Below are 13,844 nucleotides of genomic sequence, written 5' to 3'. Positions count from 1 at the left end.
ACTTTCACCAAGGAACATTGCAACATATATCAGAAGATAAACGACTTTTAGAGCTCCTTCGTGTCCGAGCGGTTAGTGTACGCGCCTTTGCCGTGGGAGACCCGGGTTCGATTCCCGGCGTGAGCTCATGTGGTTCGAATTCCACGTTAATCAGTAGGTCCATGTCTCATAAAAATAGCCTAGCAGCTGAAAGGGACGCTAAATTCAATATCAACTCAACTCAAAGAACGATTTCTCAGAAACTTATGCAGATTCGTTCTGACGCGTGATTAGTGCCATGGACTAATATATGTTTCTTGCAGTAGTCAGGCCTTTAGTATGACGCTAGTCATGCATCAAAACAATTTTGCATAAGGCCCATTATGTCTAAATCGTTGACGTTTTGATGTCGCAAAGATTAGCATTGAATACATTATCATGTTTCGCGTGCATGTAAACATGATGCAGCTACTTTCATACACAATACTTTCTATTCCTTCTATGCTATGTTGTACTTAGCGAAGGCTGTTTTCCTCCAAATTCGTGTTTATTGATTGTTGTGTTTTCTTTACGCACCCGTTTAAATTTACAGCTCTTGTCCATGAAGACATGTGTAGCCAATTCTGTAAGAAGATAATTAGTGTTGTTCACTGTCCGATATCAAACTCGTAAAGATATTATTTACGGCTGAAGTCAATCACTTTCTTCCAATTATCAAGGTCACCGTTGTTAGGGAATAAACTATTTTGCTTTCACTTTTCTTTTTTGTATCTGAGAATTTAAAAAAAAAAAACACACACGTTACAAATTTATAAGTTTTACGATAACTTGATAAAGATGGAACGCCGTCTTTTACACGTGTTAATAGCTATAATTATAGGCTATCCATGCGTAATATTTGCCAATAATACTCATTCATCTAACATCAAAGACGTCGCACTGATTTATGTGAAAGAGGGAAAAACAACTTACAGCACATGGATAATTAATTCAAAAACTTTACAATTTGGAAGAAAATTGAGGTCTGAAAGAAAGAAAAAATTAAGGGACCGTGTAAGCAACACTCTTACCATCCACGGAATATGAACAAGGTATTCTCTGTGCATGAGGCACGCGACAACAGTATATTGCTTCCTTTGCAAAGGAGGACAAAAATTTTTAATCGTTCGTCACACACGTGCTATATGCATTCTAGAGGAACATCCTGCTTTCTTTGTGGATCCGTCCTATAAAGTATTTATCTGTATCGTGAGAAAAATCACTTGGTTCCTCGACTTCGGAATATTCGCACTCATCTTCCACTTCTTTCCTTCGAAAACGTTCTTTCGTTGGAGTAGACTTTACTCATCATGGAGTCTCAGTGTTGTGTGTCCGTGATATTTTTGCTTGTGAACTTTATATACATTGCAAACGCCTACGCTGTATCAGATTCAGGCAGAAGTAATCAACTGGTTATGGAACACAGAGAAATAAAAGACGATCCAGTATTACCAAAAAGTTTCCACGAATGCTTGCAAGAATTGGATTTTGAGTGTATCAAAATCAAGTTGTTCTCAAACTTTCGAAAATTATTAAGTTTAAGGTCTTTTAAACTATTTGATGGAGTAGAAATAGAAAGATTATCAAACCACATTGAAGGCGAAACAGAAGAAAACTGGCTTAGTGCAAGGAATATCAAAGATCTAGGAATTTATGACGTACTTGTGAATGGCTTTAATGAAATACTTCAAACAACAGCTGTAAAAATTAATGTTGTTCCTGGGTTAAACGCTCGAGTTGCACGAAGCGAAAAGCCAAATGGATTGTTTGAGCTCTCTTTCGTTGAAGACAATGCCGTAGAAGGTAAGAGATATCTTATTACAGTAGTAATATGTACAGTCATGTCCAAAATTATTGTCACATGTGTATAAATATGTTGTTGTAGGAATATGATTTGATAAACAATTTGCCCATTATTTCTTACTAGCAGCGTTCACCCCGCTTCGCTGCGGTCACCCCGGAACGCAATAAACTTTGTTACTTAGATAATTTTTACTTTTTCGCTTTCAAATTGCAGTAAATGTTAAAATTATAGCGCCTGTCATTTATGTTAACCCGCCGAGTCACATGGTCATGCGGGTTGCATATAAATACGTTTATTTTTACCTATGATGAACTAATAACAAAGGATTTGTACGTATGAACACTTGAATGGTCAATTATCTCAAGACACTGGTAATTAAAAATTAAAGTGATATGATAAAAACCATCTAGGGTCCAAATCCTAATAACCCCCCAAAAATGAAAGAAATTGGTTCAGCCGTATTAGCGTGATGAGTTCACAAAGGATTTGTGCGTTCTCTTTTATATATAGAGATAATGTTAGTGTATGTGTAATCGGCCAAGACATGTATGTGGCAAATTTCAAATCAAAAGAGCAGTAAATAAGAACAATAAAACGAAAATAAAACTTTCTTGGCCATTTAGCAACATTTTGTTTTACTCATTCTAATTTTAGTATTTATAATTCTTTTCCTATGAAATTTACCACAAATATACGTTTCCCGATTATACACATAGTATCAGTATTAAAAGTACCCTGCAAAACCATTATCAAATTATATTCTTACAAGTCGACAGTTATAGATATGCGACAATCATTTTGGACATGAGTGTTCATTATTATTATTATTATTATTATTATTATTATTATTATTATTATTATTATTATTATTATTATTATTATTATTATTATTATTATTATTATTGTCAGTTCCGAATACAGCAGAAACGCGCGAAAAAAGGTTTTAAATTGCAAGAGTGAATCTATACTCTATACTCCTATATTTGATCGATTTCAAACAAGTAATACTTATTAGTAATTCTTTAGCTTCAAAGAAGTCACATGCCGTGTTTCAAAGAAAGCGACATGTGCTTGCATGAAATTTACTTTTTAAAAAAATTGGAAAAAGAGAGAATTCATCTCCAAAGATTAGCAATAATTCCTCAACCTTAGAGTAAATCACAGTAGTAAAGGCTTAATTTTGACTGAAACAAACTATTTTGCAATAATAACAGCAAAACAAGAAATTTTTCAACTACATGTCAAGCAACCCTTTTAAATTATGGCTTTTTTAGGTAAATTATTGAGTCAAGCAGCTACAGCATGGTCCCTATTTATCCTAGGATCATGGTTTGTACACCATTTTCTTCAGAATACAACCTTTCAAACGTTACCACTCACATTTTTCTATCGTGTCCCTGAGACGGGAAATGTTGAGAGAAATCGGGACTTTTTCTGATTATTTTTTCAAACTTTGAGCCCCTCTGGATCCCCAAGTGTTAACGTACAGATCTCAAAATTCACTGAAAAATACTAAGGGGTATTCTGAATGTGTGTACAAAGTTTCATGTTTCTACCTTGAAAAGTGAGGTAAAAATATTTACCAATGTGCTAAGAATATCCCCACAATACCCAATATTCCCGTATAAAACAGGATCTCAGGTTAAAATTTCCTGATACATCCCTATTTATCCTAGGATCATTGCTCATATCTCATTCTCTTCAGAATAGAACGGCCTTTCAAACGGTAACATTCACATGTCTCCATCCAGTATCTGAGGCGGGAAAATCACGAGAAAGCGATTTTTTGTTTTTAAAAAATCCCTGTTATTTTACCCTTTTGCCCCTCTCGATCCCTACGTGTTAACCCAGAGATCTGAAACAAATATAAAGAATACCAAATAGTGCACTGAATGTGTGTGCAAAATTTCAATCTTCTAGATGCAAAAGTAAGCTCGCCAAAAAATAATAAAAATTGGTCTAACAACATTTTTTTTTGTTTGTTTGTTTGTTTGTTTCAAGTTGACGTCATTACACTCTAAGTTTCGATACAAAAAGGCGTGAAAGCAAACGTAACGTATTCTACAATGTGTCCAGACTTGAAAAAGCAAACAAACAAACAAAAAAAAGACACTAAGTAAAAAGCTTTATTAGCACTTTTTTAATCGCATAATAAAGATACTACCCTATCGTCTAAAAATTTTAAAAGGGACAGATATAACCTTATATCTTGAGCACATATATATCAATAAGTTGGTAACATAGCTGAAGTGTGTATAATCGCAGAACACGCCAATTGTTATTAGCATAACCCAAAACTTGGCAGTTTCATTGTCAGCTACACGTCTTACATGGTACATGTCTTACACGTTCAGTGTGTAAATAATGCACTTTCGACTGCATCTTTTGCATTATACAGATTATTCTCAGAAACCTACTTCTCGTCCAAAGCAATGTATATATATATATTGCTAGTCTCCTTTTGAAATTTTTTCTCTCTCTCTCTCTCTCGATATATAGGACGTGCCATATTCAACTATGCAATATGTGCAGCTGCACAAAGCTGCAGACTACAGTTAGTAGTAAAAAGATGTTATATTTTGTTGCTTTTGTCAATATGAAACTCGTGTTAGATGAGTGTTCTGGCATTGAAATAGTACGCCACTTGAGATGAACACTTACACAATGACTGAAACCGATATAGCCCTCCATGTCCATTTCGGAATCAGATGCATCTTCTGCAGAGAGAGAGAGAGAACATTATGTAAATAGTTTTAGTTCTACATGTCCTAATAGTTTTTAGTTCTACAAGAATTGTTATCACTGTTGAGCATTATCTCCTCCAAGCATACTTCCACGGAGACTTGGTTAAACGTCTTCCACCCCAGAACTAAAATAAAACACATTGCGATTGAATGTCACTCTTGTGCAAGGTACTTTTTTTTTTTTTTTTTGTTTAGCAAACAGCATCCTTTTACACTTTGATTCTAACTCTGAAGGATAATTTCTGAAAGAAATGCTGATGCTGATGGTCTTCTTAGAAAGTGTCATGCTATACAAGGTTTGTTCGGAAAGAAATATCATATACTTTATCGTGAAGCGGCTATACGTTGCAGTGCGCTCTACTCGCCAGGATTGATGATGGTGTGCGTCAAATACCGAGCGAGTGCTTGCTCAGAGCAATCGGAGATGAAGAACAGGTGATTTTGTAAAAACCAATGTTTCGTCCCTTGTACTAGTCGCGATACAGCGGTCAATGGAACAAAGATACGTGATCAAGTTTTATGTGAAACTCAGGAAGTCTGCAGCGGAAACTTTTACAGTGGTTCAACAGTGCTTCAAAGATGAGTGTTTATCACAAAGGAAAGTCTACAGTTGGCACAAGGCGTTCTTGGAAGTTCGTGAAGAGGTCGACAATGAAACCTGCGCTGGATGTACGTCAATTTCCTCAAACGACGAAAATGTGATTCGTGTGAAATAACTTTTGCAAACAGACAGTCGAATAAGTGTTTGTTTCATGGCCGACATGTTAAATATTCCAGTCACTATCGTCCACGAGATTGTAATCAAGAATTTCCACATGAGAAAAGTGTGCGTGAAGCTTATCCCAAGAATTTTGACCGACGACGAAAAATCTCGCCAAGTGGAAATTTGTCAAGACATTTTGGAAATGTGTCCAAATGACCTTCACCTTTTGGACAATGTTATTACAGGTGATGAAACGTGGATATTCCAGTCCCGACTTGGCTTCCACAGACTACTTTTGTTTCCCTGTTTCAAATCCTCCTGAAAGGATATCGTTTCAGAACAATTTACGGCTTGAAAGCAGCTTGTAACAAGGTTTTAAAACACACTCCCTGAACAGGCTTTCCAAGATGCTTTCGCTGGCAAATATGTATCGACGAAGTAGGACAATATTTGGAAGAATTTTAACGTATAGGTATTCTTATTCTTATTACTATGTAAATAGTTTTTCATACTGATAGACTTGGTAGCATTACTTTTCGAACACACCTTTTAAGTATAGGGTTATAATCTATAGCAATTTGCCAAAGCAATTAAAAAGCTGTAAGCCGAGGGTGTAGACACTTCCACTGCTTCTGAAAAGTATAACTCTCTTACTATGGTTAAAATTAGGCTTAAGAACTCTTTCCCAGTTTACAGTGATTCAAATGAAAAGAAGCATACGATGAAAAGTTCGTAATCAATTCCATCTCGTTCGGCTATTGAAATTCACAAAGACTACAACGTCAATTTAAACAAAGATAGTTTTTGATGAACCGTCTGAGGCAGAAGGGAAACCAGCAAGTCTTGATAGAGAAACTGGATCAAATTGATTCAGAGATGATGACGCGATGAGAAAAAGAATCAAAGTTTATTCTGAGATCATATTCTTCAGAATGAGCTAGAGAAGAGACTTAACTTCTACAAGGATTGTAATTTAATATGTCCATTTCTCTTAAATATCTCAGAACTAAAAAGTGTTGAACTTAATTATATTATAGAAAAAAAAACATTTACGATTCTGACTAGAGAGCAGCTCTGTTGAAGTATTATCCATTTTCAAAATTTTTCGATTATCTATGGAGAAACAACATTGTGACAAATTGCAGGATGTTAGCTTCAAAGTGTATTAATAACACTTGAGTCACTTATTACTCAAAGTGTATTAATAACAACATGCAGGGTAAGAAATGATTGTGTTAAAACAACATAATTTTAACACAGCTCAGTGATTTTTAGAATGACTACAACTTTAATATCTTATTTCAACAAATAGGGTTCAGTGTTGCTGTTAACACAGGCCTGACGCTATCGATTTGACATATAGACGATGTTTATCAGTGTCAAAATAACACCGCTGTGGTGTTACAGACCTACATATATCAACGAAGAAACGCAGAATTGGAATAGTTCCACGGTGATCTTTCTATGTACACCTTTATTGTTAGTAACACCCGAGCTACCATGGTAAAGAAAAGTCATTGAATTACTAATTCCAATGTTCTCTCTAGTCATCAGCGAAAGATTTAATTTACTAAGAACAATGACTTAGCAAGTGAATACATTCCACATTGCCTTCCAACAATATCGTAAATATCTAGTAATTGACGTTGAAATGTGTTTAGTTATTTATATTTTTGCCATGAGCAAAGCTGTACGAGATATTTTGACATTTATAGCAACTAACAAAGATTGTATTATATTTCCTGTAATCTATCATAAAAACAGTTTTGTGAGCGTGTGAATTTCTTGAAGTGCTGCCATCTGTTGTTGCCATCTTCACTGTTCCTCTTCGTCGCCAACTATATTTCGTTCCTCGTAATAAGTAATTTATGCCACAGTTTATTATCTCCGCTACGTGATGTTCATTTAATAAGAAAGAAAATATTTTAATAAAGAAAGTTATTTGGTAACTGTATATAAAACACTACTTGTGTGTTAATAAAATGGTTTCTGATCATGTTAGATGGTTGATTTAACAACTACCTTTGGGTTGAATTAACACAGCTATTTTTTATTTTAGAATTCGTTTTAAAATTCTTTTTATTTTCATACTTACTAACCCTATTAGAGTATGTAGTATTTGCGAAGGTATGTGTTATGTAGATATTTACGAACTTAAATATTGATGACGGTTCCCAATTTTGGAAAGGTCTATTTTGGAAAATTCCATAGAAATATAGGCCTACTTTTAAGTTCCGATATTTTAAAGAATATCTGCCTCTTATTTGAGATTGTAGAGATATTGTATTTGATGAAGATGAATTGTATTGGGACGTACCTGTCGTTGTCCTTATTTAGATATACAAGTTTGACTGACCATTGTTCGATTTTAGTGCTAAGTTGACATTTTTAAAATTAAATCTGGGTCGAACCAGATGTCCAGCTCCTTGAAGCAGTTTATGGTATTACTGTGAGTGATGTATCCGTCTCTAGAATTGTCTTGATTGACGAAGGGGGATTTTATTCAGGCATAGCATTTGTAGATATTGATGCAGTAGGGTTATGAGATATCCCTTGAGTACCAAAAAAAAAAAATGCGTGCCGCATGATTTTTAATTCTTTATAAAAGTTAGATAGTGATGCACGTATCCAGCAGAGTGGACGTATACATGAACTCGGTTCATATAGGTCTACTCCTTTTGTATATTCATATGTAGATTCCATGACTGAAGTTTCTGTGGTGGAGAATTCAGGAGAGCCATTGTACAGCAGTAATTGAATTACCTTTCTGATGTTTGCTATAAGGATTCCTGGAACAGTAGTTTCTGAAGAGGCAGATTTCCAGGCATCAAACTCGAGGCGTAATTGGAATTGGTGTCATTACTGTAAAATGATTAATATGTAGATTAATGATTATGGTGTGCATAGTAGATTAGTTGTGTCTTCTGGATAATTATGTTTATTCTATATTCACTTATTCATTCATCTGGGAGATGTAGATATCTTTGTAGTCAGATCCGTGCGAAATGGATGTTTCGTGTTTGTGCGAAATGTGCCTCATTTTCTGCAATTGTGGTCAAATGGCACAATCTGGTTGGAAGATCTTTCTATACGTGAACCGCGTTGAACTGCACCAAGATAAAGTATCCTGTCACACGGCGAAATCATTTCTGGAAATCTATGGCTATATGGAACAAGATTCGGCAATTTCCTTCTGCGACATTCCTGCCAAGAGTTCAGATACCAGCTCAGTAAATATTGTAGTTTTGAACTCTTCAAGTGGCGCCTGTCCCATCGTCCAGTCCACACCGTCCCCGGAATGTGGAAAGGCTGTAAAGAGGAATAGGATACAATATTCATGGACCAATTACAAAGCAGTCTCCTGCAATGCAAACTTGGGTACGGGGCAACAGTCAATAGAGGTGACCTTCAGATCGAACACAACCGATGGTGAAAACACATCATTTCCGAGCAAAGTGGCATATTCAAATTCGGCTCAATATAAATGAATCAATCCGTGTATCTGTGTATATAAATGAATCAATCTGTGTGTAATATGACTCTCCATAAGAAGTATATTTAGTTCAACATCTTTGTTTAAGCTGAAAATTCGTGTTAGATTCCCAGTAAGAATATATGTGGTTTGGGTCACACCAACTCAAGACATCAAAAATCAAAGTGCCCCGTACACCAAGATGTAAAAAGATAAGCTAAGATAAGCTAGTGGGCTCATACCCCGCATATGAAGATTCACTCTTCTTTTTCTAGTGCTCACTAACCCTAAAATTCTATTATTCTCCACAACACTTGTCCTAGGGACTCTTATTTCCCTAACTTCCTCATCATGATTTGGCACTTGAATTGGTCTTGAAATTAACCTCCTATCGTTCATCCCCCTGATTTCAAAGACCAACAATCAACGTCATACCGAATCTGCTCTAAAATACTTTTTAGTTCAAGCTATTGCAAGATCCTTGCTCTTAATAGCAATCCTTTTACTTTATATAGGTCTGCAAACTACATATTATCTGATCTCCATGTATCTGCTGTTTAAAATAGGGGCTGCCCCGTAAACGTGGTGATAGAAGGGTCTTTAAATTGAGATAAGCAGATAAAAATTAATGAGATTTAATGAGATTAATGATATTTATTTCACTGACTTTTATTGTGTTTATCAGCATAATTAGTATCACGTGAATTGGAAATACTTCTGTCAAATTTAATTATAAAATAATTAGGATACTTCGTAATTAAAGATACTGTGCATTTATTTTATTTTTTATTTATTTTTAAGAATTTGCTAGTTACCGATTTCCTCGTAAAATTTGAACATACACAATATAACTACTACAAAATTAACTTGTGAAGGTGTTCCAACCCATATCGTGTTTGTACAATGTGGACCAAAACTTCGAGATATAAAGCAGCCTTCCTATTCAACTTTATTCCATTAGTTCCAGTTATGCTTAGAGACAATTGTGTTTGCTGCAGAGTTTTAAAGTTTCTCCTAAGAAATGTGTGGAAATAAGAAAACAACTTGTCATAGGAATTGTAGGTCGACTTCTTGAAATCTTAAATGTAGTAAGTTCTGCTGAAGGAACTTGAAAAGAAAGTATACACACCACTTATTGAATCAACAAGGAGGTTCATGAGCAGGGTACGCGGAACAATATTGCACGCGAATTACTGCAAAATAGCACATAACAACACGTGTGTTTGTGCAATATAATTACAGAAGCGTATAGCTGGCATCCTAATTAGAAACTCCGTGTTTATTTTTCAGTTTAAGATTAATTGTTGAAAGCTATTTTCTCTTATTAACGTAAATCTTTGCACAAACATGTCTTAGTAAATACCGTTAACTAAGGCACAGTCACAAATAATACACAATATTAAAACTTTTCAAGAATTATAAATATCCTCCTCTTCTACATTGTCACATATGATTAGTGTCATATAATAAGTAAATTATCACATAATATTGGGTCGATCTATAAGTTCGTGCGGTTCTTATATTTTATTTTTATTCTGTTAATTCAAATACAAATACAACATAGACATAACATTAACAAATTCTACGAGAGTAACAACATTGCATATATTTTACTGTCACTCACATTAACTCACAACCACTCAGTGATGTATTCACCTCCACTATCTATTATATGACCTGAAAACGTTCAGGTAGCAGTTCAATGCCTCGCCAGTAGAACTGTTTTGGTTTTGACTGGAAGAAATCTGTTAGCCATTGGTCAAGAGAAGCTTTATCAGGAAACACTTGCCCCTGAATGTGGTTAGAGAGAGAGCGCGGGAAAAAAATGGAAATCTGAGGGGGCAAGGTCAGGGAAAAACAGAGGATGAGGAAGAACGGAAATGATAACTTTTCTCAACTTGACATTCCATATTAGTTTGTCTGAAATATAAACAATAATACGTTTAAAATCAAGAAAACCTGTTGCATCGCACACAAACTCCAAACTACGGTAAAACAACGGAATAACGATAAAGAATCGCTTTACGCCGCATTGTTGCCAACCCAAAAGAAAACTGCATGAATTTATGCATCGACCCAATAGTACATGAAGTTTTTTTATTATTATTAACAAGATAAAATGGACAGTTTAAATGATATTTTTAGTGCAAGTATTTGCGTACGCAAAAGGTGAAAAAAATATAATTAAAAAAGTAAAAAATAACAAAAGCAAACTCTTTCATGATAACGAGTCGCTAATAATAATTTTCAATGAAATGAAATGAAATCTTTGAGTTTTACGTCCCACGATTATGCCGGTTAGGCTAAAGGAAACGGTGATGAGTAATAAATGAAATGGTGGAATGAAGAAAGTGGGAGGAAACGGGAGAGCCCCGAGAAAACCCACGCACACAGTGTTTGTTCATCACAAAGTTCACTTGGCGGGAGCTAAGATCGAACCCGGGATCCCAAGCACCAGAGATGAACGCTCTACCACTGAGCCACCGCGTCCCCTCAAATAATAATTTAGTTGGCTTCTTTGTTTGCTTCTATTATCCATTGCTTCAGCAAAACATAAAAGCATTTGGTAACGTTGTATTCTAATCCAAATTTGATGGAGTAATCGTAACGTTCAAGTAAATCTTCTTCTCTCCAAGAAGGTGAATATTATAGAAAATATAGTAAACTTGGCATGGTAAAAGAAGTTCTTAATAAATAAAAAGCTGAGTGTACCGACATTAATGATAATCGTGGGAAATAATTCTCCAGTTTGGTAGTCTTGGTAGGAGATGTGGTGATAAAGTAGTTTTTATAAATACATTATTAAACTATGTTGTTATAGTGTATTGTATTGTTAATACATAATTACTTTTCAATAATTTTACTTTTAACATTCGGTTTAGTTCATTGAACAACCAGAGCTTTAAAATAACAATAAAAGAGCTTCTGGGAGGCAATCACCAAAACACTAACTATAAATACGAAAAATACATATCTAATTATCATTACATAGTATGGCAAATCTATAACGACTGGCATATCTATTGGCAATATGCATATCCTTTTAATAGTTGTATGTTTCTATCTTTTAATATTTTATTTAACTATTTAACTCATACGTAAGCCCGAATTGTTTCTTTTATTCAAAATATTAATTATTTTTATTATGCATTCTTAAACTTGTTTTCAGATATTCAGTTTCTTTTATTTTATATGTTTTATTATATATGTTATTAGTTAAAGAGCTAAGAACAGTGACAAATATACATCCTATATCTAGCTGAAGACATGTCATACTTAGCTTATATTTACAAAATATCAAGTAGGCTGCCTAGAAGAGAAATCTTGACAAACCAATGTTATACAAAATTAAGACAAATTGGTGCTGTAATATGTCCTGATAAGTAGAAAGACAATACTGAAGTATGCGGCGCGGCGTATTCCACTACTTAGACATTGAGCTAATGAAACATTTACACATGGGCCAGTATCTTTGCGGCACTTTGATCTGCAACCTTCGTTTACGTTTTGCCTACTTGCTGTATGCTGTTAGGATGAATATAGACATTGTTCATGAGAAATATAGCTAAGGAAAAACACAATGTAATGAACTACGTCTCTATTATCTGATGTTGTAATGCCTTAATATGAACACTACACATGGAACTCGAATCAACAAAGGAGGTAGATGAGGGAAACTCGTCAAAATGGATTGCTCATGCGGAATTCTCCCGCAAAGAATCGTACTTGGCCTTAATATTATTTGGAGACTATTAACTTTCACTAGTTAATACACTGAAATATAAGGTAACGTGTCATTTACTTTTGTTACGCATTTTACGTGATCCTATAACTCAGTAAATGACTTTTGTCAGTAAAGATTAAGATTTAAAAAACACTCATTGAATAAAAATAAAAATGTATTGGTATATTCTCGTGGTTCATTCTCGCTTCTCTACAAATTTAATCCTTAAACAACCCTTTCTTATAATACATAAATGAAACGATAAGATTATTAGGGTGACATTGCGATAATTGGAATTATAAATATCTGGACTTATTTACACCATCATCCAGGGTGCAGTCTAGGGTAGAAATGCCAGATTACTAGAATTCATGCAGCATTTAAAGGAAGACGTAGGATATCTCAACTATTTGACCATGAAGATGCTAAGAAGATTGCGAGGCCTGGAGATCTGCTGCGAATCTCGTCTTCGAATTGACAACTGAACAAGAAAAAGAAACATTTGTAATAAAAGTACCCATATGAATTTAAACTAATAGACACAAAATTGAAATTGGATCTGTACGGTCAGCCAAAACTCATAGAACATTCGAATAAAATATAAATACGCGACGGACAGGAGAGACTTCATACACATGTTATAGGAGAGGGGAACAATGTTGCAAATAGTACTGCAATTCCGGCAGCCGTCTTAAAATTCGCCATCTTAGATTCAACTTCAAAATTTTAAATGGGAGGGAGTATGTTTGATACAATACTTAACACTAAAATTTATTCAGGAAATCATATCTGTGATTGCTTTCTGAGTAGGCATAATGGATTTTGATATATTAAATGAAAAAAACACATTTCATACGTCTTTACAACGTGTATTCAATATGCTGCCCATGATGTTCACTTATCATTACCAGTCTATGCTCCCACTCTGTATGAACTCTCGACAACACAATAGGCTGCATAGAGGCCATGGATTCGCAGGTTCGGGTCTTACAGTTCAAATTATTTACCTTGGCCGAGTAAACCATCGTCTTCTTATGACCCTATAGGTAAAAATCTAATGAAGTCATATCAGATGATCGTGGGGGCACTGGTAGATTATCTGTTTTAAATTATTAATGCAGGCAAGACTTAACATTATGGTAACAGTGATGGAAGCATATCCTCCTGCAGTAATTATAGATAACCGTTTGCTGTTAGAGTTCTTTAGTAAAGAATAGTCCCAGAGTTAGCGTTCCTCAAGCCTCACGCCATACCATTATCTTCTATGAACCTATTATCCTGCTGCATTGGTACAATGTCGATTGCCGTCAAAAATATCGATAAATTTGCTTATTAACTTCGCCGGTTACGTAAACATTGGCTTCGTCTGAAAAAGTGTT

General features: G+C 34.8%; 1 protein-coding gene across 2 annotated transcripts in view; it reads left to right on the top strand.

Moving 5' to 3' along the window:
* The first annotated feature begins 1,216 nt into the window (after positions 1-1,216).
* The window catches only part of LOC145672838 (uncharacterized), a 49,414-nt gene continuing 36,786 nt past the window's right edge, over positions 1,217-13,844 (top strand). Inside the window, exon 1 of one of the 2 annotated variants that reach the window (XM_081741988.1) lies at positions 1,217-1,821. In XM_081741988.1, the coding sequence (XP_081598114.1) occupies positions 1,329-1,821 (493 nt within the window). In that variant the 5' untranslated portion in view covers positions 1,217-1,328. The remainder of the gene's footprint in view (positions 1,822-13,844) is intronic. The other variant, XM_081741987.1, reaches the window with a different exon arrangement.

Source organism: Thermobia domestica, chromosome 16 (genome assembly GCF_964235325.1).
Source record: "Thermobia domestica chromosome 16, izTheDome1.hap1.1, whole genome shotgun sequence".
NCBI lineage: Eukaryota > Metazoa > Arthropoda > Insecta > Zygentoma > Lepismatidae > Thermobia > Thermobia domestica.
Note: the sequence above shows the minus strand (reverse complement) of the source record. Positions and strands in the feature narration are given on the sequence as shown.